Raw genomic sequence first — 25534 nt, 5'->3', positions numbered from 1 at the left:
TCTTTTTAAACAAAGTTTCAAACTAAAATCTTTAATTTTTATCGAGTTTACAAGATTAGAAAATAAAGCTGATTATAACCGCAAACTTAATCTCTTACTTTTCTAAATTTTCTAATTTTCTTAATATTGGATAAATTTTCTAACAATACTTCAAGTGGTCATGCTTGTGGTTTAAAAGAATTAGCTTGCTTCTTTCTAATTTAAGTCTATACAAAAAGTTTTTCTTTAAAATGAAATCTTCAAATCCCTTATTTATTGAAAAAAAATGGAAACTTCTGGGACGAATTTTCGAAAGTTGTATGCATTGTTCATGCAAAAATGTTATAGGATAAATTCTGCACCAAAACCCCTCCCATGAGCCGGTTTATTCATACGGCTCTTGGTCGAGATATTTTGTACGACGTTTTGTTTATTTTAAAATACATACATTTGAAATATTTTTGAACAAGAACTGGGACAGCTAAGAGCCCTGAAATGTATGAGTTGATCCCGATTTTTAAGAATTTTCACCATTAAATTAAAATTCTAATTTTTCTCGCCATTCCAGAACGGTTTCCCATCCTGAAATAAACGACTTTAGATTAAATCCTGAAAAAAAATTTCACCAACATAAAATAAAAGAAATTAAGGATCCAATAGGTTTTGATTCAGAATTCGAAATTCCACTGGGAAAAACCCAGTTTTCTCAGGGCCATTTCTATTCCTAGTATATTTCCGGTTTTCCCGGTTTTTTTCGGTTAGCTGGCCACCGTGAAAAGATATAGCGGTTTAAGTCAGGAGTGTCAAATTTACACTCCAGGAATACTTTCGAGTAAAAATTTCTGGGACGGATGAAGTTTGAGTAGGTGTTTATCTCATTTGTTCTAAACTTATGTAGATTAAAGTACATAACTTTGTACTAGATTATCAAAAGATGGAAAGTGAAGTTAATTGAAAAAATATTCCACCACTTTTATGCTTACGTCGTTTTACATAAGGATTATTCCGCAAACGTGATTAAGACCACCATTCATAAATTCAATTAACAGTAAAAACTCGAGCCTTCATTTACGAGCACCGAAGATTGGATAGGAACAAGAGGCAGGATACGAGCTTGCTTACCATGCAACAAAAAAGAAGCACAAGATTACAACCAACTACCGTAAGAAGACCTGAAAACGGAACCGACTTTATGAGGGACTAGAACCTTTATACTATATGTGGTGCCAAACAAATTACCATTTCAATACATTTCCACCATCTCTGACCCCGGCAGACCTTCTCATTACCCGATTCAGCTTTTCTTTCTACCACACAAGAAGAAACCGCATAAGATTGGATACCTAACTAAGTAGAGTTGATTCTGAAACAAAACCAACTCAGGCTGAACCAGCTGCTGAACTTACATGAGCCTGAGAACGGGTTTGGCGAATCGAATATGAATGTGTTAGTGAATGTGTCTGTGTGTTTTCCAGTGTGCCGCCATTAATGGATTTCTCCAGTGGGTAAACCAGCCAGTGGCCGATCCCCGGATTTTCCCTCTACAACAACGACAACAACTAGACACTGGTCCTGTCAGCAAGCCCCAACCAGAGGCCAAAAACCGGAACCACGAAGCGCGTATTTAGGAGTCCTACCAGAGCCCAGTGCCCAGAGAAAAAGAGACAGAAAATCGGATAAAATGAATAAATTTTATGCGATTTTTATGCTAATCATTCTGATCACCTTCACAGCCGGGCCAGGTATGTGTAAACTTTTTAGCATTTTTGTTTCCTTTACAATTTTTTTTTATGTTCTTACCCTGTTGTTCCGAACCACTAGCATAATTCCATTTTACCTTGGACCAGGTCCGTTGTTGTTGATGATGATGATGATGGTGATGGTGCGGGGCCGGAATAAACCGTAGCTTGCTCGCCTGGCCAATATCATCATCATCGGAAAATGGAAGGAAATTCCATCCGCCGAATTGCACCTTCAAATATGCTGTGGTGAGCAATCGCGCATTTCATATATGGCGCGTGGTTATTCGAAACGTGTGGAATATGAACCGACCCAAAGATGCCCGTTTTTAATGGACATTTGTGAGCCGGGCGATGGACTTTCTATCCTTATGTGGGGGTGGTGTTCGGTTTTTCTCATTCTACCTATCATATATCCTTGCTTTCTCTAAGTAGATTGTTCTTTCATGGGTAAATTTAAAAAGGCAACACGAACCAAACACGTTCCGCGCCGCTAAAAATAACACCGTTAGTTATGGCTATCGTTTCTTTTTATAAAGCTCTCGGTGAGCAGCACGTATAATACTGTCTGTAGGGATATGATCATCTTGAATAAGATTCACACGAAAGAGTTCGATATTTTTGAATTTTTGAAACCAGACGTAGAACTACGTCGTCTACGTGAAACGGCTACAGGAGTACAAATTGAAAATCTCGCACAAATTCGCATCACAAAATTTGTTTCTTCAAAAGACATCCTTATTAAATGACATCTTACGATACCTAGCGGTTTATCAAGCATCTTAGTAGTATCCTGATTCTTATTCAGATCCTGATCCTTGTAAAGTTATGAATAAAATCAACAAAGTAATTCAATAAAAAATTTCTATTTCTTGAAAAAAGAAAAAGTCGTAAAATAGATTCAGAAAATTCAAGATACTCCAGAAAAACTCACTATAAAAAATGGATAAAAAAGCTCTGGGAATAGGATGTAGAATCAAAAGACTTGGGTGACTTGGAAAAGATTGTGGGTTTTTGGGCAAAGACACGGTGTACCTTCCATCCAAGTTTTCAGAACCGTTTTCTGAAAATGGTCTTCACACATTTGTCCCCGAGCAGACATTAATGGCAAAATTATAGTAAATTTTGCTATCACGCCCTGAGAGCCGAATTTGCTCTCATTTTGCTTGACATAAGGTGGTACACAGCAAAAATGAGAGCACAAATTTTCATATTTGGTTAGCAAAGTGATACCAAATTTTGCTAAAACTGAGACCCCAACTACACCTCGTTTTTCGAGAGCTTGGAGAGAACAAGGATGCTAATATAAGGCATCACAAATTTATCATTAATAGCAAAATTTGACAATAATGCGCAAAATTAATGCCGGTCACGGTTTTTTTACTTCTTTCAAAGATTTAAAAATAAATCGCAGTAAGTATTAAATATACTCACAATTGATGTCATTTTGCTCAGAGGACACATATCCGAGATAAATTTTCCGGAGCTAACTGGATGGCTTCCTGTAGTTCCGGTAGTTACTTGCAACAAATCGTAAGCCGTTCGTCATGCCAGGATGATTTCCCCGATTCCAGGTCGCTCTTCTTCATCGTCGTTCTCGTCTTGGACCGAATCCGATTCCCCGTTGGATTTAAAGTAAGAATCCGACTGTTCCGAGGGAGCTGGTTGTTGTTGCCTGGGTGCAGCATTTTTTGGTTGTTTAGATACAGCTGTCGGATGAGACACTACCAAGTATTGTCGCTATTGAGAAAGATTTGCTTAGCCATTCGCTTCAGGAGTGTTTTCGGAAGCATCTGATATAGAATTCACCACTTTCACAAAACTTTTCTTTAACAAATCTCCGATTTTTCAATTCCAGCAAATTTATTTCGTTACCTTTTACACTTTTACACGGATGCCAGAGTTTCCAATTTTTGGCTTCTTAATATTAAGCGTTGCCGATCTTTTTTTTCTTGAAAATCGTGTTATGAATAGAATAATTACAAACTTTATGAAATGCTATAGCATTATATATTATGCAGGATGTAAGATTTATAGTTTAGATGAGTTAAAACCTTGTTACAGCAACCAAAATTTGGCAACCATTATCTAGTGCGGACTAGACTTTAGGTAATTCTTTTTTTACAAATTATGCTATGTTTTTCAACAAAGTTTATCCCAGAGAAAAAAAAACTGGTAACTGATAACTCCAAACGTTAGAAGCCAAAAATAGGTAACTCTGGCATCCGTGCTAACCAAAAATGTTAGCTTCGTTCAATCGTAGGTGAAAATCGGTTTCAACTGGTTTCTGTCAACTAATAGTTGTTCACTGGATCAATGTTTTGGTCAAAACTAGACTGGTCGTTGTACAACGAGGAAAGTTGAAACTAGTCAAAACCGATCAAGCTCGGCAGGAGGATTCTTTTCGATCTGGTAGAAATCTGTCAAAGTTGATTGGAAAGAGACAGGTCAGGTGATCATCTGTCAATCCATTTCTACTTGTTTCGACCAGACTTCTTTGAACAGGTTTATTATTCATCAAGATGGGCTGAGAGAAACAAACAAAAAAAACTGGATGAAAAATCAGATCAGTTTTGGAAATTTAAGTAAAATTTTATTCGCAGAATGCTTTCGGAAACACTATTAAAGCGTTTGTCGAAATTTGGAATTGTTCGTAACGGCGGTAGGGGAACATGCCCTATTATGCGCCACCTAAGCGAATCGCTGATTTTCTATGTATTCCACGTACAAAATGTGTTAAAAATGAGTGCAATCGTTGAAGAAAATTGTTTTCTACAAATGCCTATGATTTTTTATTACTCAAATTGCTATAGCTGCTTCAAAAACTTGATTTTTAAAAACCTTATTCAAAGCCACAGAACAAAACTGTGTTGCAAATACGCGCCGCCGTGTATTCAATACGCGCCTAGCAGCCGAACACAACCGAAAGCAGCTGAAGACCGAAAACACACCAATTCTTACAGACACTTTGAATGAAAATAAAATCAAAATGGACTTAACAAAAATTAAAAAAAAAGTAGATTTTTTGGGCTGAATTAAGGCTCAAAATAAGGTTTTAGACTTTTTGTTCATTTTCAATGAAAATTGGCCTTTTTGAAAAATTGATGCTATTTTCAGCCTACTACGATTGGCGCGTTATAACGAGCGCATGGGCCGTGATAGAACATACCCATAAAAAACACACCATAGCGAGTTCGGTATAATTTTTTAGCATTAAATCATAGTTTAGATTCTCCTCTATCGATGTGTCAGAAAATATTGTCTTATTCGTTTTTCTCTGCTTGGTGACACCTTATTGAAAGTGTTTGAAAATTTAGATCGAAATAAAGAAAAACCTAAATTGTGAAATTATCACGACACAGGAGCATTTTAAGGAAAAATTCATTGTTGCCATAACCAATCACAGCATTTAGAACAAATTGGTAATATTTTGCAGGCTTAAAATGTTTCAGATTCTTCAAAACAAGGGTGGCGCGTATTAGCCACATGGGGCGTTATATGAACTTTTCCCCTACCCGGAGCAGTATCAAACGAGTCAACAAATGTTGCTTCACCCAGACAACAAGACCGTCTAAGAACAAAAGGATTTTAGTTCTAAATCCAACAGGGAATCGGATTGAAGACAAGGACGAAGGTGGAGAAAATTGGTGTGAAGCGTAATATCATTTTTAACCATCGGTTCTCCCAAACGGCTCAGTCGAACAAGAACCCCCCTCTCAAGCCTCAGGGTTGGCAACCCTCGAAATTCGGAGTCAAGGAAACACCTCAATGCGCTCAGTTGAATTCCCACTTTATTATTTCCCGAACACGGCTTGTGGAACACTTTTCTTCCCTCCCTCAAGAGTTGTTGATAGTCCTACCTTGGGGTTATGCGAGATGACCAGTGGCATATACGGCGTGAACCAGGCTTGATCCGTAGATGGTACGTTGGTCCACGAGGCTAGGGTCAAATCCGGATGTCTCGTGGGTTGTGATCTACTTCCGACCGGTGGCGTTCTTATCTGGCCTCCAGAACACCGAAGGCCGTGCCCCGGCAGGATAACAATAACTGGACTTGGCTCTGGATTAGGCGGCAACGTTGCACCCCGCGTACCTGGTCCCACCTTGGGTGCTGAACCAAGCACGAAGGTGAGTCTATCGACGTTGTAGGAATTCGTCAGTATAAAAAACTCACGCGTGGATAATGCCCGGTCGTAAGGCGCTTGCCAGGCGGGAATTGGGATAAACGGCACCGCTCGTCGGTTGGGCCGGATCGTTGAGCACAGCACCGCAGGTTATGTTTTCCTAACTAGGAATTCGGGGTCCCGTAGGGACATGATGGGAGAAATATTTGCCATTTTAATGTGTTGCCTGGTATGGGGTTCAAAATGGCTATTACCTGGTAGTTCCATTGCTTTATCAGTTGAACTAAAGCAAGGCCGTGGTCAGCTCAAGATATCCATGCAAAGTGAGGCCGTTTCAGAGCAAGATCTTTGACCCCATAAGCAAGCTACCGGCTTTGTATTTGTCTTTCCGTTCTTCCCACCATGCCCTATTGCGTTTCCGATGTGCACGACTACTAGCGCCATCTCTTGCCATATTTCAACAGATTAGCTGAATTGTTGAACGGAGACAACGGACCAGGTCATAGTTGGCTGTTCAAGTTCTTATGTAAAAAGAAATATAATTTACCTGACAACGCCCAAAATAAGGCGGGTAACAATAATAATCTACCTGACAACACCCAGAAAAGGGTAGGTAGGCCCAAGAAACTGACAACGGCACATTTGCCGAGCATTCGAAGGTTCTTTCTACCTACAAATAATTCAGAGCTACCTAGCTTGGACAATTTAAGGGAGGGAAATGATACACTTTCTTCAGTCGATAACCCACTGAGGATGCTAGCAAGTAGCTAGTGAAATACTAGTATTTGGGTCTTTCAAATACTGTAGCTGAATTCAAAGGAATCTTCGACTACTTTGAAATCATAGTTTCATTCAGCTAAGAGGTTCTTCAAACCTTTGATTATTAGATAGACGATCATTAATGTTTCAAAAGGAAAATTCTGAATAAATACCAGCACCACATGTTCAAAAAAGCTGTAGCACATGCTGGACAGTTCATTGCGGTTACCTAGTCATGATTTTGTCCTTCTAGGCAAAGCGAAAAATAAAAAATCATCTGATAGCCTACATAGATCGCTCAGAACTGATACATGTCAGTTATGATCCTAAAAGTTGAAAGTCGTCAAGGGAAGGAAAGCATCGAGACTTTCGTTGCTGATAGTCTGCGTCCTTTTTTACCTCATCATGTATCGCAAAAGTGTTTCAAATACGGAAGCGTCGTTGTCATGCATGATTGTTTGTTTGATTTGGTTGAAGAAGGAAAATTTTACTGCTTTGATTTTTTGGCTCTGAATGTAGTCAAGCATGGCTCGGTGAAAATGATTGATTTTCGGAAGTTTGGTTCGCGGATCGTTATTGAAAAACTTATCCGGTACAACTGTGTTTGATGTTTACTCTTGGGCTCGTACTCGCGGACATCGGCTCAGAAGACAACAGACTTGCCAACTGAGCTATATCATGAGCCCCATGTCGATGCATGTGATGTTTGAAAAGTGGATCTCTCTTTCGACAAATCACCCCTTGATGTTGAAGGCCCGCTTGACTGAAGTGTTGCTGGCTGACTGTCTCCCTTCACTTTGAAACACACCAACGTATGGTGTCTACCCTTACAGGTCCTGCACCAGAATTTAGACTGGCAATCCTTAGCCATGTGCCCAGACCTGAAGCAGTTTCTGCATAACGACTCTTCAACAGAAAATCCCTTTCATTTACATCCAATCTTAAAAACTTCTGACACTGATGAAGCAAATGGCTGTCCTTACATGCAGGACATCTGAATCCCGAAGACTTCACGTTATTAGATAAGTTCTGACACTGACCGTCTTCTGTTTACCCCTTGAGGCTGCATTGGCTTGTTGTCCTTAAACCTTGGCGGAAGAGCTTCTAAAACCCGAACTCTACGATGAAGAAATTCCGTGAGTTCTGATACAAGAAAGTTAACCAACAGTAAGTCCTTATATTCTTCGGTCTATAGAACTTGATCAAGTGTGTGGACAATCCTCTCAAAACCCTCCAGAATCTCACCCTGGGATTCCTTCACCATCCCTGGCAGCTTGAAAAGTGATTGCACCTGCCGTTTTTTCAGCTGCTTACTATTATTATATCGTTTTAAAAGCATGTCCCACGCAACTGTATAAAGCTTAGTTCTTTTAGAAATGGGACAGTTACGAATGCGTGTATCTCAAAAACCTTTCGTTTGATCTAAATACTTTCTATGAAGGAAATGAAGGTAATCTTATGATAATTCAAAAAAAAATTTGAAAAAAATTATTTATCGTTTTTTTGTAAGAATAAATTCTACTTTATTCTTGGTACCTCCCTTCGGCCAGCGCACACTTTTTTCAGTCATGATAATGATCAGTTTTTCAAACTAATACTTCGTCTAATCTGTATTTTGGGTGGCTACATCCCCCTCCTTCAATTTCTGATACTTTTCGGACCAATACTTCTCTTTTAAAAGGCCACTGAGGCAACTTTAGTGGATACAGCTGTTTCGAAATTAACAAATTTGATTATTTTTGAGCCACTTTTTGAGCGTTTTTAATGGAATTTTTGCTGGCAAAATCTGGCAATAACGAAGTAAAACCAAGAAGAGATTGAACTTAAAGTATAATCGGTTAGTATAGATCGTAGGTTGCGAAGGGTACATAAAAGATTACTCTTTTTAGGCTTTTGAAAAGAGTGAAAATCATAGTTTTCGTTTTGAAAATTGTTGTTTTTTTCCACAGGAGCATAATTTTGGCAAATCATTATATTTTATACAAAATGACCAGGAAATACATATTTGATATATTCGGGACCTTGCCACGATCAGACGTGGTATAGGATTCGAACGCTGGAATTTGTTTAAAATAGGGTATTTCATAAGTTTTGTCGTTCATCAGAAATCATCTGTCCCATAGCCTCGGAACCAGATATACAGCTTACGAGCTGTGGATCTAGCAAAAAAAATTTTTTTGAGGTTTGGTTTGAATGACTCATTTAGAGGCAACACTTTCAGCTTATCGGAGAAATTTTTTTTTTGGAAATTTCAGCGATCTACCCTTAGTTTTTCGCTTATTGAAAATTGAAAATGCTGGTATGAGACTTGACTTCAATGATGACCCTTAGCCGAAGTTGCCGATCATATGCTTCACTCCAATGGTTGATTTGAACTTTGGGGACATTTTTGACAGTATTTCCATACTTTTCCACCACTCACACACAGTAGTTCTTTGAATTATCAACGGTTTTGTCGGCTATCTATTTGATAATGATGGATTTTGAATGAAACTGTGCAAAAATATTTTTTCCTTTTTCTCTTGCATCGTAAATATCTCAAAAATGCGTGAATTTTAAATTTTGAAAAAAATTGGTCGGATAGTACTTTTTACAGGCTACTAGTAAACGAGCTATTAGCAAAAGAAAATGTCCCATTTCTAAAAGAACTAAGCTTTAATTTGTTCTCGTGATTTGTAGCGGATCGATCAACGCCTTGGGTTCTCCTTGTAAACACCCCTTCAAATAGTGGAACTTTTCCACCGGTGGTATTTCCTGCTTCCAGTGAATCAAGGACAGGTACAAATCACGAAAACCCAGCCATTCATCAATGTTTCCATCAAAAGATTGAAGCTTGATTTGTGGGAGCCGAACAGGATCTACGTTAGCCATGTGACCAAACTCTGGTTTATCTCAACCGCATCCTGACGCTCCTTGACCGTTTGAATCAGAAAGGATTTCGCATGATAATACCTATCACTGAATTCCTTTCGCTCCTTGTCGTAGATTTCATCAGCCGCTATTAACTCCTCGTGAGATTTAACCCGATCAAAACATTCCCAAATCTTTCCCACAAATCATCGATTGCATTCAACCGTACCGAAATTTGTGTTAGGCTCACGTCTTCTTGGAATGTTTCGACGAATATCACCAAACGATGATTGGATTTCTTTCAACTTTACTACCCAGTAAAGGGTGATACGGTCAAAATTTGGTCAATATCATCTTGACGTATTTCTTTCAATTTTGCATTTCAAAAACCTGAACATCCCTCATTTTGAAGGTGTGTGTGTGTAGAATGTTGCTCCTATTTTGATTTTGGAATTCACTCTTTAGTTGTCAAAATGCCGTCCAAGGAAGAAGAGCAGCGTATCAAAATTTTTCTCACGCATCGCGAAAATCCGAGCTACTCGCACGCAAAGCTGGCAAAATCGCTAAAAGTTGCCAAATCAACCATTACAAATGTAATTAAAGTGTTTGGGGAACGTTTGTCGACAGCCAGGAAGTCTGGATCGGGGGGAAATCGAAAACCGGAAGCCGCTGAGACGACAAAGAGAGTTGCCGGTAGTTTCAAGCGAAACCCTTACCTCTCTCTCCGAGATGCCGCAAATAAGCTGGGTGTATCGTCTACAACCGTGCATCGAGCCAAAAACCGAGCCGAGTAGTGACTCCAAATCGAGATGATAAACAAAACACGACGACCAAAGCGCGATCCCGGAGGCTGTACACGACGATGCTGACGAAGTTTGACTGCGTGGTAATGGACGACGAAACCTACGTCAAAGCCGACTACAAGCAGCTTCCGGAACAGGAGTTTTATACGGCAAAATGAAGAGGAAAGGTAGCAGATATTTTCAAGCACATGAAACTGTCAAAGTTAGCGAAGAAATATCTGGTTTGGCAAGCCATCTGTACCTGTGGCTTGAAAAGCAACATTTTCATAGCTTCCGGAACTGTCAACCAAGAAATTTACGTGAAAGAGTGTTTGAATAAACGTCTGCTACCTTTCCTGAAGAAACACGGTTGTTCCGTACTGTTTTGGCCGGATTTGGCATCTTGCCATTACGGTTAAAAGGCCATGGAGTGGTACGCCGCCAACAACGTGCAGGAGGTTCCCAAGGACAAGAACCCTCCCAACACGCCAGAGCTCCGACCAATTGAGAACTGGGCTATTGTCAAGCGGAACCTAAAGAAGACCAAAAAAAAACTGCTAAGGACGAGCAGCAGTTCAATGCAAACTGGCTTTCTGCGGCAAAGAAGGTGGACAAGGTGGCTGTACAAAATCTGATGTCAGGGGTTAAGCGTAAGGCCCGGCAATTCGGATTCAGAAAAGCGGAAGCCTAACTGAATATTTTTCCTTAATTTTATACTAATTAAACTTGAAAAAGAAATAAATGATTTCACCGATTTACACGCGTTTTCCCTTGACCAAATTTTGACCGTATCACCCTTTACGACATCGCCAAGAAATTCAACGCCGACCGGTGCACCGTCTGAAGGATTCGTCTGCGCGAAGGGATACGATCCTATCGGGCCAGTAAGCAATCAAACCAGACATTGAAGCAGAATTTAGTGGCCACAGGATGTGCTCGGAAGTTATACAACAAGATTCCACGAAGTACGACGGATGCATCCTCATGGATTACGAAACGTACGTGAAGATGAATTTTGGACAGCTTGCTGGCCAAAAATTTTATAAAGCTACTGCAGTGGTGCACTGCACTGGTCGGGGTGGTGTCCCCGGCAAGTTCGAATTCGTTTTTGCCGATAAGTTTGCAAGAAAGTGTTTGATCTGACAAGGTATTTGCAGCTGCTGACGAAAAACCCTGGTTTTTGGGAAAAAATAAGACCATGAACTCCGAAATGTACAAGGAGGAGTGCCTGAAAATCGTTTTTTTTATCCGTACATAAGATCTCACAAAGGACCAGTAAAGTTTTCGCCAGATTTGGCAAGGTGCCATTACTGCAAAGATGTACTACAGTGGTATCGGGCCAACGGGTGGATTTTGACGAAAAGGACATCAACCCACCCAACTGCCCTCAATTCCGCCCTATCGAAAAATTTTGGGCAATTGTCAAGCAGAAGATGAAGATAAATGGTAGGACGACTCGGGTTGCAACCGAGATGAAGAGATGGTGGAACAAAATGGCCGCTGAGGTCAGCGAATAGGGTGTCCAAACTATGATGAGTGGTATTAAACGAAAAGTTTGAAATTTCATCAAAGCAACATCGGAATAATTTTTTTTATTATTTTTCCTTTGAAGTGCAATAAAAACTCTACGTTTTGAGTAAAAAATATATTTATTTCGTTTACATAGCTCCGAGATAGACCCGTCCAGATTTATCGTGATCCATGCTTTACTGTCACTGTCATAAAGATTGTGTAATAATTTTATTAATAATTGTCATGTAGACCAACAATTATCACCTGAAGTAACAATAAATCAAATCAAGAAATTTCTCAAAAACTGGTAGCATTGATGTCCCACAGGTGTGTTATTTCGGGTGACGTCACTTGCTCGACATAAGAAAGAACAGGTGTCCTCTGCCAGGAGGCTTAACGTTCAACACGACCAGCTTTGAACAGATGATTTGCATGCATTTAGTATGCTGAACAGTCTGTCTGTCTGTTTAGGTCAATGATCGTTCAGCATTCATGAAATACATGCGAAACTTGTTAGCAGATTTGTTGTTGAACAGGAATCATAAATTTAAACAATTTTAAATCATATTTATAGTGTAGGTACATATTTACATACATATATCTACCGACAGTTTGATGACATACCCTTGTCATTATTTTCGCTCCAATGGGTGTGAAAGTGATAAATTTGTCGCTCATCGCGCTGCTATACTATAAAGGAGGCAATTTTGACATTAACAACTCTGCTACTCATGAGATGGCAAGTTGACAGAACAGTTGCTTAATCTTCACTAATTGATTGGTGCTTGTTATTCCAAATGTTATGTGCTCATTTTTTTTTAATAGCGCGATTTCAGCGCAGGTTGTAGTAATAATTTTTTTTAGCTGGTTGATGTCATTACCGACAAAGAAAAAAGACTTCCTATTTCCCCTAATAGATGCAGATAAAAAAAATCCATTCGAGTAAAAATAATATATTTCGCCAATGATGTCTATTACCGGGGGCAAACGTTCGATGGAGTTTTTTCCCCCGAAAACAAAGTTACTTTCATCATACTTACGTAACGTACCTATCCGATCCGGGATCCATCCCCGGTTACTCGTTAAAACTTCAACCATAAAAAAAAGAAGGAAGCAAACTCAACAAAGTACCTACACCATTTCATCAAGCCCAATCAATTTTCCAAAGTTGTGAGCCGACGGATCCGGCGTGTAAGTATGGTGGCACCGGTCGGTATCAGACCCGCACAGAGCTGAGGCCATCTCTGCCATATTTGCCATGCTATGAACCCATGTAGTTAGATGTAGATGGTACCTTCTTTCAACAAGCTCGAGACGGACAAGAACCCACAAGAACAACCCGCCAACAATCTATCACGTTGCAATAAGGCTGACAGCCCCAGTTCGTACCTACCTACACCTAAAAGAAGTCATAAGAAAACAGAAAACCTCCCCCAACTACCCAAAATCTCAAAAAGGAAAAAAAAACCAACACCAAACAAATAACGTTGCGAAAGCCGGCCATCCAGCCAGCCAGCCGAATGGAAGTAGTCAGAGAGGCCCCGAAAAAAAAAATTCAATCCACGGAAACGGAACCCAGCCAAACTTCCTCCCTTCATCGACCTATTAGGAACCTACGTAGGTTGATGGAAGTACCACCCCTAGTAGACTCATCGCTTTTCAAAGTGAAGCAACGTGCGCGCTGTAAAGTTTACATCCGCGTGCACATCGTTTATGTAACCGGGAGTAATCGAAATCGGCAGTTCCCGAGATTCGAAAATTTACTTAGGGGTACTTACTTCGTTAGGGAGTAATGCATGGAAAATGCGTTCACTCGAAGTTTATTTTACTTAAAGTTGTCGTTAGTTGATTACGAAAACTGGTATACCTATTGGAGTATAAAAATGAGATTTAATAGCTATTTGAACTATTATCAAGTCCCAGCGCCGATGTTCTAGCGAATAAGCTGGAGCGAGTCTGGCTTTGGTATGCCAGGCGTACTGGGTTCGTTTCCCGGTATCGACAAGAAAACTTTTTGGTTTGAATCCTATTTGTAGCCGACAGCTAAGATGTGTTTTCTCATATAAGTGACTGTATAATAAGAATGTTCGATCAGTTGCCAGCTGCACATCTGTAAGTAAACCAGCCCATCTGATTGACTCGTTCTTCCAACATAAACCTACATCAACACAATGCATTCATCCATAACAGTTCATACGAAGCCATGGGGTCCGGCTGTGGTGTACGCGTTGCATTGGAGATTTGTAGAATTTAATGATCTAAGAATGCATGTGAGCTCATTCTTAAGCAGAAACTGCGGTGAATCCGTGCACTCATGTTGGATAACCAACATACATACAAACATGCATGCAGAACTTCCGAAATGGGTTTAATTTAAAATTTAATATTCAGACTGAATTACTATGATAAGTTTGCCAGATTGCCCGGTTTTAACCAGATTGGCCCGGATATTTAATATAAAAATCCGGTTCGACCCGGTTGCCCAGATTTCATTGAAAAAGCCCGGATTATGCCCGGGTTTGTTCTCATTCTCATTCTTAAATCAAACTAAAAAAAAAACAATTTGTGTTGTACTTTTTTATGCGTCCAAAATGTTTGCAGCAAAGCAGGGTAGGTAAATTTCGTCCGTCGTCCGTCTCATTTTTGGTACAGAATCTGGTACAGATGACAGATTTTCAAAATTTTGTACTGATTTGTACAGATTTTTGACTTACAAAAACTGAAAAAAGTTTCTACATTTTGTTTTGATTCAGTTTATCGAAAACTTTATAGAAAATAAGTCAAAAGTTAGCTTTTATTATTCTGACGATAGGAGTTCCTTACTGGGTAGTGAACGATGGAACAATTAGATTTCCAAATTGGCTACAAATAATTAAATATCTGATTATAATCCCTCAGTCTTCAGCAGTGGTAGAGCGCTGGGAAAGGAATACTGAAATTCGCTGTAAATTTTTCTGTATCGTTTTTTAACTGTTCGGAAAAAATCAGCAATTGTTGAAAAGATTTGTAATCGTTCAAATTTTAACTTTCGATTCTCAGTTTTGTGTAGCGAGTCATGTAACTCAGTTGTTTAGGTGCTACATTTAAGTCTTCTGAGTTAATTGCTGCAGATTGAAAAGTAAAAATCGAAGTCGAATACACCAGCTAGATTATCCAATACCAGTCTGTCAACTCCTTCGCAAATATAAACTTTGAACTATATAAAAATGTTGTTCGGTTCATGAGAACTACCTAAAATCTAACTCTGTTATAAGGTATAGCTATTTTTAAGAACAACCATTGGTCAAACAAATTTTAATTATCAGCTTCAAAAAGTGCAACAAAATTTGAGTGACTTAATACGCCTGAACATACAAGAATTTGTCAGAGTGAAACAAAACCTAATTAAATAATTGTTTAATGTAAACAAGTGCTTTTCAGCACTTAAAAAAGTTTTATTGAAAATCTCTGAATAAGAGAGTAAAATTTTGAACCTTGTGGGTCAGCGATAGAGGGTAGATTGATGAGAGAAATTTGACGTTTGAAAGATTTTTTTCTTTTATCATTCAGTCTTCCTCCCCCAGGTAGAGCGCATTTTCTCGCAAGTAAATGCCAATAAAACCAAAGTTCGTAATCGTCTGAGTGTTGACGCATTGGACGCCATCCTCAGAACGAAAAGCCATTCAAGATTAAACGGGGGATCGAAAAATGTCGCATTAAATGAGTTTCACAAATAGTGTTAAACTAAAAATCTGTACTATGTGCAATAAAGTATCTATGTTCCTTATTAAAGATTAATATTAAGGAAACAAAATCTTCACATATCAACACATTCGATGCAGAACTTTGTTTTCTTTCGTACAGATTTTGGTACAGATTTTTTCGATTAGCGGAACAGATTTCGATGTGGCAACACTGCCTACACATGGTCAAATTTCTCCTGAGATAAACTGGCTAAGCTCTTCACACTTCGAACGGCTGCTGACGGCAATTTTGTCAATTTTGTCAATTTTGTCAATTTTTTCCATTTTTTCCATTTTGTCAATTTTGTCAATTTTGTCAATTTTGTCAATTTTGTCAATTTTGTCAGTTTTGTCAATTTTGTCAATTTTGTCAATTTTGTCAATTTTGTCAATTTTGTCAATTTTGTCAATTTTGTCAATTTTGTCAATTTTGTCAATTTTGTCAATTTTTTCAATTTTGTCAATTTTGTCAATTTTGTCAATTTTGTCAATTTTGTCAATTTTGTCAATTTTGTCAATTTTGTCAATTTTGTCAATTTTGTCAATTTTGTCAATTTTGTCAATTTTGTCAATTTTGTCAATTTTGTCAATATTGTCAATTTTGTCAATTATGTCAATTTTGTTAATTTCGTCAATTTTGTCAATTTTTTCAATTTTGTCAATTTTGTCAATTTTGTCAACTTAATAATAAATCGCGTTTCCATATGCTGGGATATGAATGTTTTGCATTCAAATTTCATCCATCCTAAGATTTATTTTCATGATTTAAGCTTACAGAATATTTTTTAGTATTTTTTACCCCTAAATGTATGCAGCAGATTTACACTTTTTTCTTAAAAACATTTTTGACAGAAAAAAATATAACATTTCATTTGAACAAAACCAAAAATTACTGCAATTGGTGCTTTATGCGTTATGACATCACAAATGTATCAAAAACTATAAATTTTCAAACGTTTCCATTTGATTTTTCATTAATAACAGAGTTTGTTGCAACTTACCCCTTTTTCTTAGTAGGTTGAAAATCGCAAGTTATTATTAATTTAAAAATAACTGATTAAACCAATAATTTTTCTGACTACGTCAATTGGTTGTCTCATCAACCTTAAAATTTTTAATGTACAAGAGTTATGGTTACCAGTAAGCATTAAGATTTTAGAAGCCATTGAAGTTGAAATGTGTTGCATGTTGCCCCAGTTGACGGTACTGTTTAGAGCAAAACTTTTTCTTCCCTCTTGGGGGCCCCTTAAGCTTGGGGGTTCGAGGTTATTGTCCTTATTGCCCCTCCCTTATTCCGGCCTTGTTAACTAGTGAATCTGAATGAAAATTCTGACTGATTAAACTCTAATATTTCAATTCTGGATCATAATTATAAAACTTGTTCAAGTATAAATTCACCTCAAAAATTAAGAGTCAGAATTTCAAATTCAAATATGAGCAATGGTTTGTAATTTTTAATGTTTTCTTTTAATATTATGGAGTGATGAGTATCGAATATAAAAAAAAACTAATTTTAGTTTCTAATGCAAAACTAAGATTCCAATTAAGATTTTGTCCCAATGATAAACCGAACTGAAAGGCTGAAAGTCAAGAATAAAAATCTGGATTCCACAATCCGATCACAGAAAAGGCAACAAATTGTGATTTTTATTAAAAAAAAAATAATTCAAACCTAAGCTTACCAGATTTTTCCACACTTATCCTGGCAGGACAAATCCAGTTTTTTTTTTATATAAAAACCTTGCAAAATTTGATTCTTTAGTTTACAACCCAAAATCTATTATCTTGGCTCCTTGGCTCAAGAAGAAAAAAAACTTTTTCATCAGAACACATCAGCCAGTTTACTTGGATGCAATTTGCTCGATAAATTGTTTTGGACGCAAAATACATATGTAACTGCCATTACAAAATTTGAATTTTCTTTGATTTCGCAAATAAAATGAAAGCATTCGGGCAAAATCCGGGCATTCTGGCAACTTTAGACCTGGGATAAGATTTCTAGGTTCAAGCCTTAGTTCTGGGTCGAGATTTTAGCTTATTCACTTAGGTCGTTCATCAAAATTTGATTAATGATTTACAATTTTAAGTTTAGATAAGAAAATTTTTCTTGAAATTTTTGGACCTCTTCCCTGTTTTATTATTCTGATCGGATTAGGCCGGAACAAATTTCAAATCCTTCTTTTGTCACTCGGAGTTGGAACATCGCGAGGGAGGAGGGGGGGGGAACAATAAAAAATAATGCGAAAACAAATAAATAGGAATGAATTTCACGAAAGCTTGTATGCAACAAAATTGTATACTATATCATATCACAAAGACTATAAATCTAGTTATTTTTTATCGAAAAATTCAATAAAATTAAGAACTCCTAATGCGAAATAACTTCCATCTTCCAAAATTTGTTTCTTAGTCTTGTAATTTTTCGGATATTTGATTTTTTTTCAAAATTTACATAAAATGTTTCAAACTTCATTTATTCTCCCCTTCGGGTTTTTTGGAAATTTCGAAGGGGGAGGGGGGTGACAAAAGAAGAAATTGATATTTTTTCCAGCCTTATTGGAGTTGAGTCTGATCTGTGGGTGTATAAGCAATCCAGATTCGGTCAGGATCAGACGCCCGGTTTTAGAAAAAAAAACCCTAAATTTTGTCCGGATTTTTTTCTATTTTAGGTAAAATTTAACAAAAAAAACTTAAATTGAGTCACGATTGATATTTTTATGATCAAAAACGATTTTTAACAGTTATATTCATCAAAATAATAATTGAAAAAGTTTTTGAGGCTTTAATTAAAGCAGCGCTGCGTTAAAATGATGTGTTTCGATTAAAAATTTGTATTTTAATTGATTCTTTTTCATATTTCTCTTGATTTTGTTCGATTACTATTTGATTTGATTGAAAAATTTGAAATGAGATGTCCGGTTTTTTGTCAAGTTATAAAAATACTCCGGATTTGCCCGGATACCAGCGGCAAAAATTGTGGAATGATTAATTAATCATTCCACAATTTTTGCCGCTGGTATCCGGGCCAAGCAAATCCGGAGTATTTTTATAACCTGACGAAAAACCGGACATCTCATTTCAAATTTTTCAATCAAATCAAATAGTAATCGAACAAAATCAAGAGAAATATGAAAAAAATGCTATCATCAAAGACTACAGTAAATCGCTATTAGGTGTCATAAAACAAACAAACAACAATGAATATAAATTATTTTCATTCTATCTTTCTGTCCCAAAATAGTCAAATAATGTTGTCACCAGGGTGCTGACGGGACCCACTGATTTCCACTTTAATTGCTCAAATCGAGCACAAGATTCAATTCCGGCATATTGGATTTAATTAATTTCTCTTCTGGTGCCATCGCATCATCGCTATGGCGGCGGCGTCGTAGGCACGATCTGTCAGCCCAGCTACGTACACGGCTTCATCATAATGTTGATGGCCGGGACGTGCCAACAAATCGACCCCTCAGCTGTGAATTTGGTAGAAATTTATTGGGTGAATAATTTCAGATAACAGGAATGAAAATTTACTGATGTTTTAGTTTAAAAAATATATAAAAAGAGGATATGCTTAAAACCTAAATTGTGAAATTTTGAAGTCAAATTAAAAATTTTGGCTTCCCTGCGTTGTGCTTCAAACGGGCCGAAATGTCTGTTCATTATGGCTGAAAAATGCTTAAAAATTTAGAGCATCATTCATGAATGAGAAAATAGATTCTTCGGTCCGTTGAAAAGTCCCACCTACCTACATACGAGCGTAGCCTGAAATTTATGAGTTTCGTTCACCTATGTGAACACAATTGATGGTGTTCGCTCCTTCGCGAAACTCCACAACGGATTCATTGGAATTTCTAATGAACGCAAGTGTGAATAAGGGTACACATGCTGTATTACAATTACAATTTTACTTTTCTGGATGTCTGTAGAAGAATTTAATGGTTTGTTTCGAAAGTTGTTTGAAAAAATTGAAAACTACATGAAAGGAAGGATGTTATGTAGCTCGACTCATCTCAATTCATGGCGACCGTCAAAAAAGTAAAAGAGGACGTATAGAATTTAAGACTTCACAGACTTCTGCTACGTTAAAAAATTTAAATAAAATCAGTTAGTAGAATTCTGACGTAGTAAATATGTGTTCCCGATTGACTATCCCATGATATTGATTTATCTTTTATGGGGTAAAATTTTAATATAAATATATTTTTACTCAAAAAATGTTATCAATTGTTCTCGGAAACTATCACGAAAATTTTTTTAGTTTCTCACCCGTTAGATTTTTTTCAAAACAACTAGGAACTTCCTTCCAACATTTTGGCTCGGTTGAGTTGAAGGGCAACCATCAATGGGAAAACCTTTTGGCGGCAAATAAAAACCATTTGAATAATTCTTGTTCGATCGCTTTCGTTCGTTTTGTCGGTGCCGAAGGCTGAGTTGCTCGTAGTATTCAGCATTAGCCAGTGGCAGTCATCAAATTCTCATCAGCACGTGCTCGAATGTTGGCTAGGTTTTCTCGATTGGCTGGCACTCTTCCACATGATTCTCCTCCGCCCTCTTGCGGTTGATTGGTTGGTCCGACGAATGCTGCTAACTATATGCCTCAGTCGCTAAAAGGTGGAATTGTTTTTTCGCGTTCCCTTTTTCCCCGATTTTCATTGATTCGAATTTTCCTAGATTTGCCTCCGTGCCGTCGTTTTGTTGCCGAAGTGTGAATCCGAAAATGCTCAAGGAAGGTCAAGCAAGGTATATCGTCCCGAAGAAATTAGGATACATTTTACGATTATTAAAAAACGTGACGTTGTTTTGTCACTCTCATTTCTAGGGAGGGAGCAAACTGCATCATGCAGAGTTCGAAGGATGATAATCCACCGTTGGGTCTGTATTTGTGGTGTTGTGAAATAGCGTGCAAGTTGTCTGGAGTTTTGATTCTTATTTTTACGGTCGCCATGTATGGAAAAATATTTTTTTGTTGGAATAATTAACTGCAATAAATGTTATTCAAAGTTTGTCTCATAAGTTACGAAAAAAAAATTAAGTCACTTCGCACTTCATGCAAATTCTGGCTTTCTAACCAACATACCATGTACCTAGACTAGGAATCAAAGCTTATTTATTCATCCACGTCAATGAGGACGAAGATTTAATTAAAATTCTACCATCATCCTGAGAAGTGACTTAAAACGAACGTATATCAATGCCCATTACTCATGACATGTCAGTAATGAGAAAGAAAAAAGCAGATATGAGCCTAGCTATGGAGGTATGTTACGATGCTCTATTAGATCACTCCAGGAAGAAAACGACACGACGGCACTCGTTGCGGCACGCGAAACATTTCGATGATTGAAAATGACTTCTTTTTCCGTGCCGGCATTCTCACATTCCCTCAGTGGTGCCTTTAGCGAATTCTTTTCGTCACGTCAGGTGTGTGCACGTTCTGGCTTCTTTCTTTTTTCTTCATCCCTTTTTTGCTCAATGGGTAGTTGTTATAGGTTAGTTATGCAACAGCACAGTATGAATGGCGGCAACATCGCGCGCGCCCTACGCCACTCCACAGACACATCTCATTTTTGCGCAAGGAATGGCGAAATTTACGATAGCAATAAAATAAAGCATTTGTTGTGTGCTATTTTAAATGCACATTCAGGCGCACACGTTTTGGAAAGGATGAAGGCAAAAAAACTACGTCGCTCGAAGTAAGTAGGAATATGTGGTTGCGCGACGCCCGGCCGGTTGATGTGAAGCTCGTTTTGTAACACTCAATATGCTTACAACTCCTCCAAAGTGAAGGTACTGAATCCTTTCGGGAAGAGTCTGGCTGAGAGCAATCTGAGAGCAGGTGTCGTTTTCTATTCGATGTTCACATAGTTAGGAGGATCAATATTAATCTCTTGACGTGCCAGACAGACGACTACAAAAAAAAACGTCATTGTACGACCTTTGAAAAACGGCTGAATAAGCTGTAAATGAGAATGATAACAACCTATACACAATCTAATAAAAAAAAAACTTAAAGTTTTCTTCCTGATAAATCAGTCTTATAAAAATAATTGGTGGCTCCAGAGAGTTCTAAATCCTCCATCTCGATAAGGGTTAGTATTTTGAGAAAATCGACTGAAAAACTGATTTTGGCAGAAAATAAATTGCAAATAAATGCAAAATTGGATCGCCTCTGGCGAAACATATTCTTACATCACTCTCTAGGCCTTAGACATTTCATTTTACGACTTTATATGACGTTTCTAATCTAATCAATCGTAGATTTCGATTAATAATTCATTTGTCTTTTCGTATTGAGACTCAAATCTTGACACACAAAAACCTTAATTCGTGGTTGAAACGGGTGTTTATTAAGAAGTGTATCTGAAATTTGAAACCAACCATTTGAACTTCAAAATTCATTCAAAGAATACAAATTCTAAGTATCACAAGCTGGTAACCATGTAACAGGTGTTGAATACTCACGATAGCCAACAAATTTAGTAAAATAAAAACAAAAACCTAGAATCGATGACTTCAAAACACATCACTTTGATTATATAAAAAGGGTAAAAGTCATTTCAAATTTTATGCTGGAATGAAATATTTTTCAAGAAACCAATTTCAGCCTAAAATGTATTTCGTGTTTATCATTCTTCCGAATCCTTAACTCCATATTCAAAATCGTTTTGATACATTACTCAAGGCTTCAAATTTAACATTTTTTCTAGGTGCAAAGAATTTAAAAGCTCATTTTGATTAATTTGGGTGCCTTGAATTCGGGGGGTTTTTTTCTATCAGCTTTGGTTTTTGAAATCACTTTTGAAAATAATGAAAAATCATTAAGGAATTTCTTTTTCGAAAAAACTTCAAAACATAAGAAAGGAAAGACTTCAAATCAAATATCCAGTTTCCCTATGGTCGCAAGTAATTTTCGTTTCGGCGGAAAAAGTTTTAGCAGTCTTCTACTTGTTCACTTTACTCCATTTATACTATTTATTATAAACTATACAACTGTAATCTTTAAACGTGGAAAAATCTGGGACTTTTTATTTCAAAGTTGTGGTCCAAAATCCGGGCAATATCCGAGCAAATTTGTCAAAACCTACTTATCAATAACCAAGAAAAAAAAACTTTTAATTTTTTTATCTAAATTAATCAGCAGATTTTGATTCGTAACAAAAAATCAATCAAAAAACCTTTAATGAGTATATTTATGTAACTTGCTCAATTTTTTTTCATAATTTTCACATAAATTTAATTAATTTCACAGTTAAACTTTTTTCATTTTCTTAAAATAATTTTAAAAAGTTTCTCATTGTTTTTCAATTTTGAACTTTTGTGTTCTGATGAATAGAAAAACATAGTTCTACCTTTTGCTTTTAGGACCCAATATCTCACTTGACGGCTACAAAATATTTCGAAATTTATTATTTTAGTTTTCATTAGTTTCTTATTGATCGTTCCATAAATCACGCATATCCCAACCTTCACTTTGGCAGAAGAAGTTGTCAATGTAATATATTATTGTGTACTTCTAAAAAGAAAAGCCTGATAACTGGAAGAATTTAAAAATAAAAAAAATGATTTTATATCTGATTTGATCACTGGAACTCTTGAAATAATATTGATATTTTTCTATGTATCAAATTAAATTTAATCATGAAGTTACAATTCAGATCGTCAATAAATATTTCTTAAAGTTCAAAATAATACAGGGGAATTTTCATATTCAAGCCTTTAAATGAAAATGAAGAATGCGGAATGTTGATTAAGACGAATTCTATTTTTACCAGGTCTGAAATTTATCTTTGAATTCAAATCTAGATTCTAATTAAATGTGGGTGAGTTTTTTAATTGTTTTTCCATTATTCTTATGTCCGAAGCATTAAATTCTGAATTTCCTGTGTTTTCGGAAAAATTGAACTTAAATTTGTGAACTTGACTTCTTAGTATTTAATTTTAAGCAAATGTCTAGTTCAGGATAAAGAACATCATTTTAAATAAATTATTTATGAGTTGCCTGAATGATTCAAAACCTTGAAAATCTGGATTCTGGGTTTTGAATTTTGAAACCCCCCCATTGAACGGGTCCTTCGCACGAGCCTGTCTGGAGCCACCATTAATTTTAGAGAAATAAATAAATAACTACAATTTTTCCATGACCATAACAGCTTACAAAGTAAGCTGAAAAACCACCCATAGTCCCATCCCATAGCCACCTCAAAGTAACCATAGCTACCGCTATGTTTATCGTAGAAATCACCGTAGTAGCCTGTGTGTTTATTGAGGCAAAAGCGCTCGCTTCTTGACGAACCAGTGACCATAGCAGACGTGTTAGCCAGAATAAAACAATTACTTTACATGATGAATGAAAATTTGTGGGTGACTATAATCCATAAATTCTCTGATAAGCTGGAATGAGTGTTTTTTATTATTTACTAGCTGACCCGGTGTGCTTTGCTACACCTTCCAAAAATTATTGAAATTTGTGGTCCCTAGTTATTTAACTTTTCATTTATTTGCACAAAATTCTAAATTCAATTTCAATATCATTAAAATGTTTTTTTCAAAATAAAATTGCAACGTTTTTATTTTGAAATCTTGATTATTTTTTTTTAGATCCGTGTTTTCATCCTTTTTATGACTCTAGATTTCTTTGCTTCATAAGTTTATAGCTTATGTAATTTTTATTTATATATGGAATTTTCGCTGTCCCTTCATTTGTAGAGAGGGTCTCCAACTATCATAGAAAAATTTTCTGTAACAAAATAACATCAAGGGACACTCTTTTAACCTATCCGTTCTAGAATTATTATACAAATTGTGAGAGTGAACCCCTGCATCATTCCTTTAACTTTAATGGAAGGAATGGGGTCTCATAACATCAGAAAAACACTTCTTATATACCAATACGATTACATCGATTCATTCTCGATAAGCTCTCGAGCTATTAAAAAAATGGGTGACTCTCTCCCCAGTTTATATCTCCCCTCTGGCAGGAGAAGGGGGTCTCAAACCATCGAAGCAACATTACCCGTACACAAATATGCTTCCATGCAAATTTGGTTCCATTTTCTTGATATATGAGTCTCCCTCTTCCCATTATATCGTTCCACTGAATGGAGATAGGGGTGCTAAACCACCGAAAAAACATTTCTTGTACTCGAATACCCTCCCATGCCAAATTTGATTTCGTTTGCTTTATTAGTTGTCGAGTTGTGCCATAAAATTTGTATTGGAACCCCTCTTGATGCCTATCATCCGCTACCTCGAAGGAAGGGATCAAGATCAAACATTTCGTGTATTCAAATGCATGCCCATGCCCAATTCTGATCCCTTTGCTCGATTGTATCATTGTTCCCATGTCATATTTGGTTCCACTAGTTAAATAAGTGCTTGGTTTATGCAAAATAATCGTATATGAGCTCCCGTCCTCTCTAACTGTATCCCCAATTGAAGGAGAAAGAAGTCTCAAATAAGCTAATCTCCTTTTTACGTATCAAAATGCTATCCCATGCCAAAATTGTTTCCATTTGCTCAAGTTACGCGAAAAATTGTAAAGGAGCCCTATTTCTCTTCCCTATCACGCAACTGGAAGGAGGCAGTAGTACCAAATATTCACAGAAACATTCCATGTGCTCAAATACCCTTACAAACCAAATTTAGTTTCATTTGCTGGTAAGTTCCCGAGTAATGTAAAAATAGTATGGAAGCACCCTCCTCCCTCAAGGTTCTACAACTTGAAGAACAGAGGGTCCTCAAAATATCATAGAAACATTTTTCGTTATCAAATACCTTCCCACACCAAATTTGGTTTCATTTGCTTGATTAGCTATCCAATTATGCTGAAAATTGTAAAAGAGGCCCCCCCCCCACACTTTCTATCTCCTCACTATCTTCCTCAATTTAAAAGGTATTAAAACCCCCTTCTTCCTTCCTGAATCTTCACTGGAAGGAGGGAGGGGTCTGAAATAATCATAGAACCATTCCTCGTATTCCCCTACCCTCCCATGCCAAATTTGGTTCCATTAGCTTGATTAGTCTTCCAGTTATGTAAAAAATTGGAAGGTAGGCCCCCTCCCTCC

The 25534-nt window shown here is 37.1% G+C and overlaps 1 protein-coding gene across 2 annotated transcripts in view; it reads left to right on the top strand.

Annotated features, from left to right (window-relative positions):
* LOC129747752 (uncharacterized) overlaps nucleotides 1-25534 on the top strand; it is a 60361-nt gene that overhangs the window by 16048 nt on the left and 18779 nt on the right. For both annotated transcript variants that reach the window (XM_055742101.1, XM_055742102.1), the window contains exon 2: nucleotides 1455-1721. In XM_055742101.1, coding sequence (XP_055598076.1) covers nucleotides 1661-1721 — 61 coding nt within the window. In that variant the 5' untranslated portion in view covers nucleotides 1455-1660. The remainder of the gene's footprint in view (nucleotides 1-1454; nucleotides 1722-25534) is intronic.

This window comes from Uranotaenia lowii, chromosome 2 (assembly GCF_029784155.1).
Source record: "Uranotaenia lowii strain MFRU-FL chromosome 2, ASM2978415v1, whole genome shotgun sequence".
In the NCBI taxonomy this organism is placed as follows: Eukaryota; Metazoa; Arthropoda; class Insecta; order Diptera; family Culicidae; genus Uranotaenia; species Uranotaenia lowii.
The sequence above is the reverse complement of the archived record's forward strand: the minus strand, read 5'-3'. Positions and strand labels throughout refer to the sequence as shown.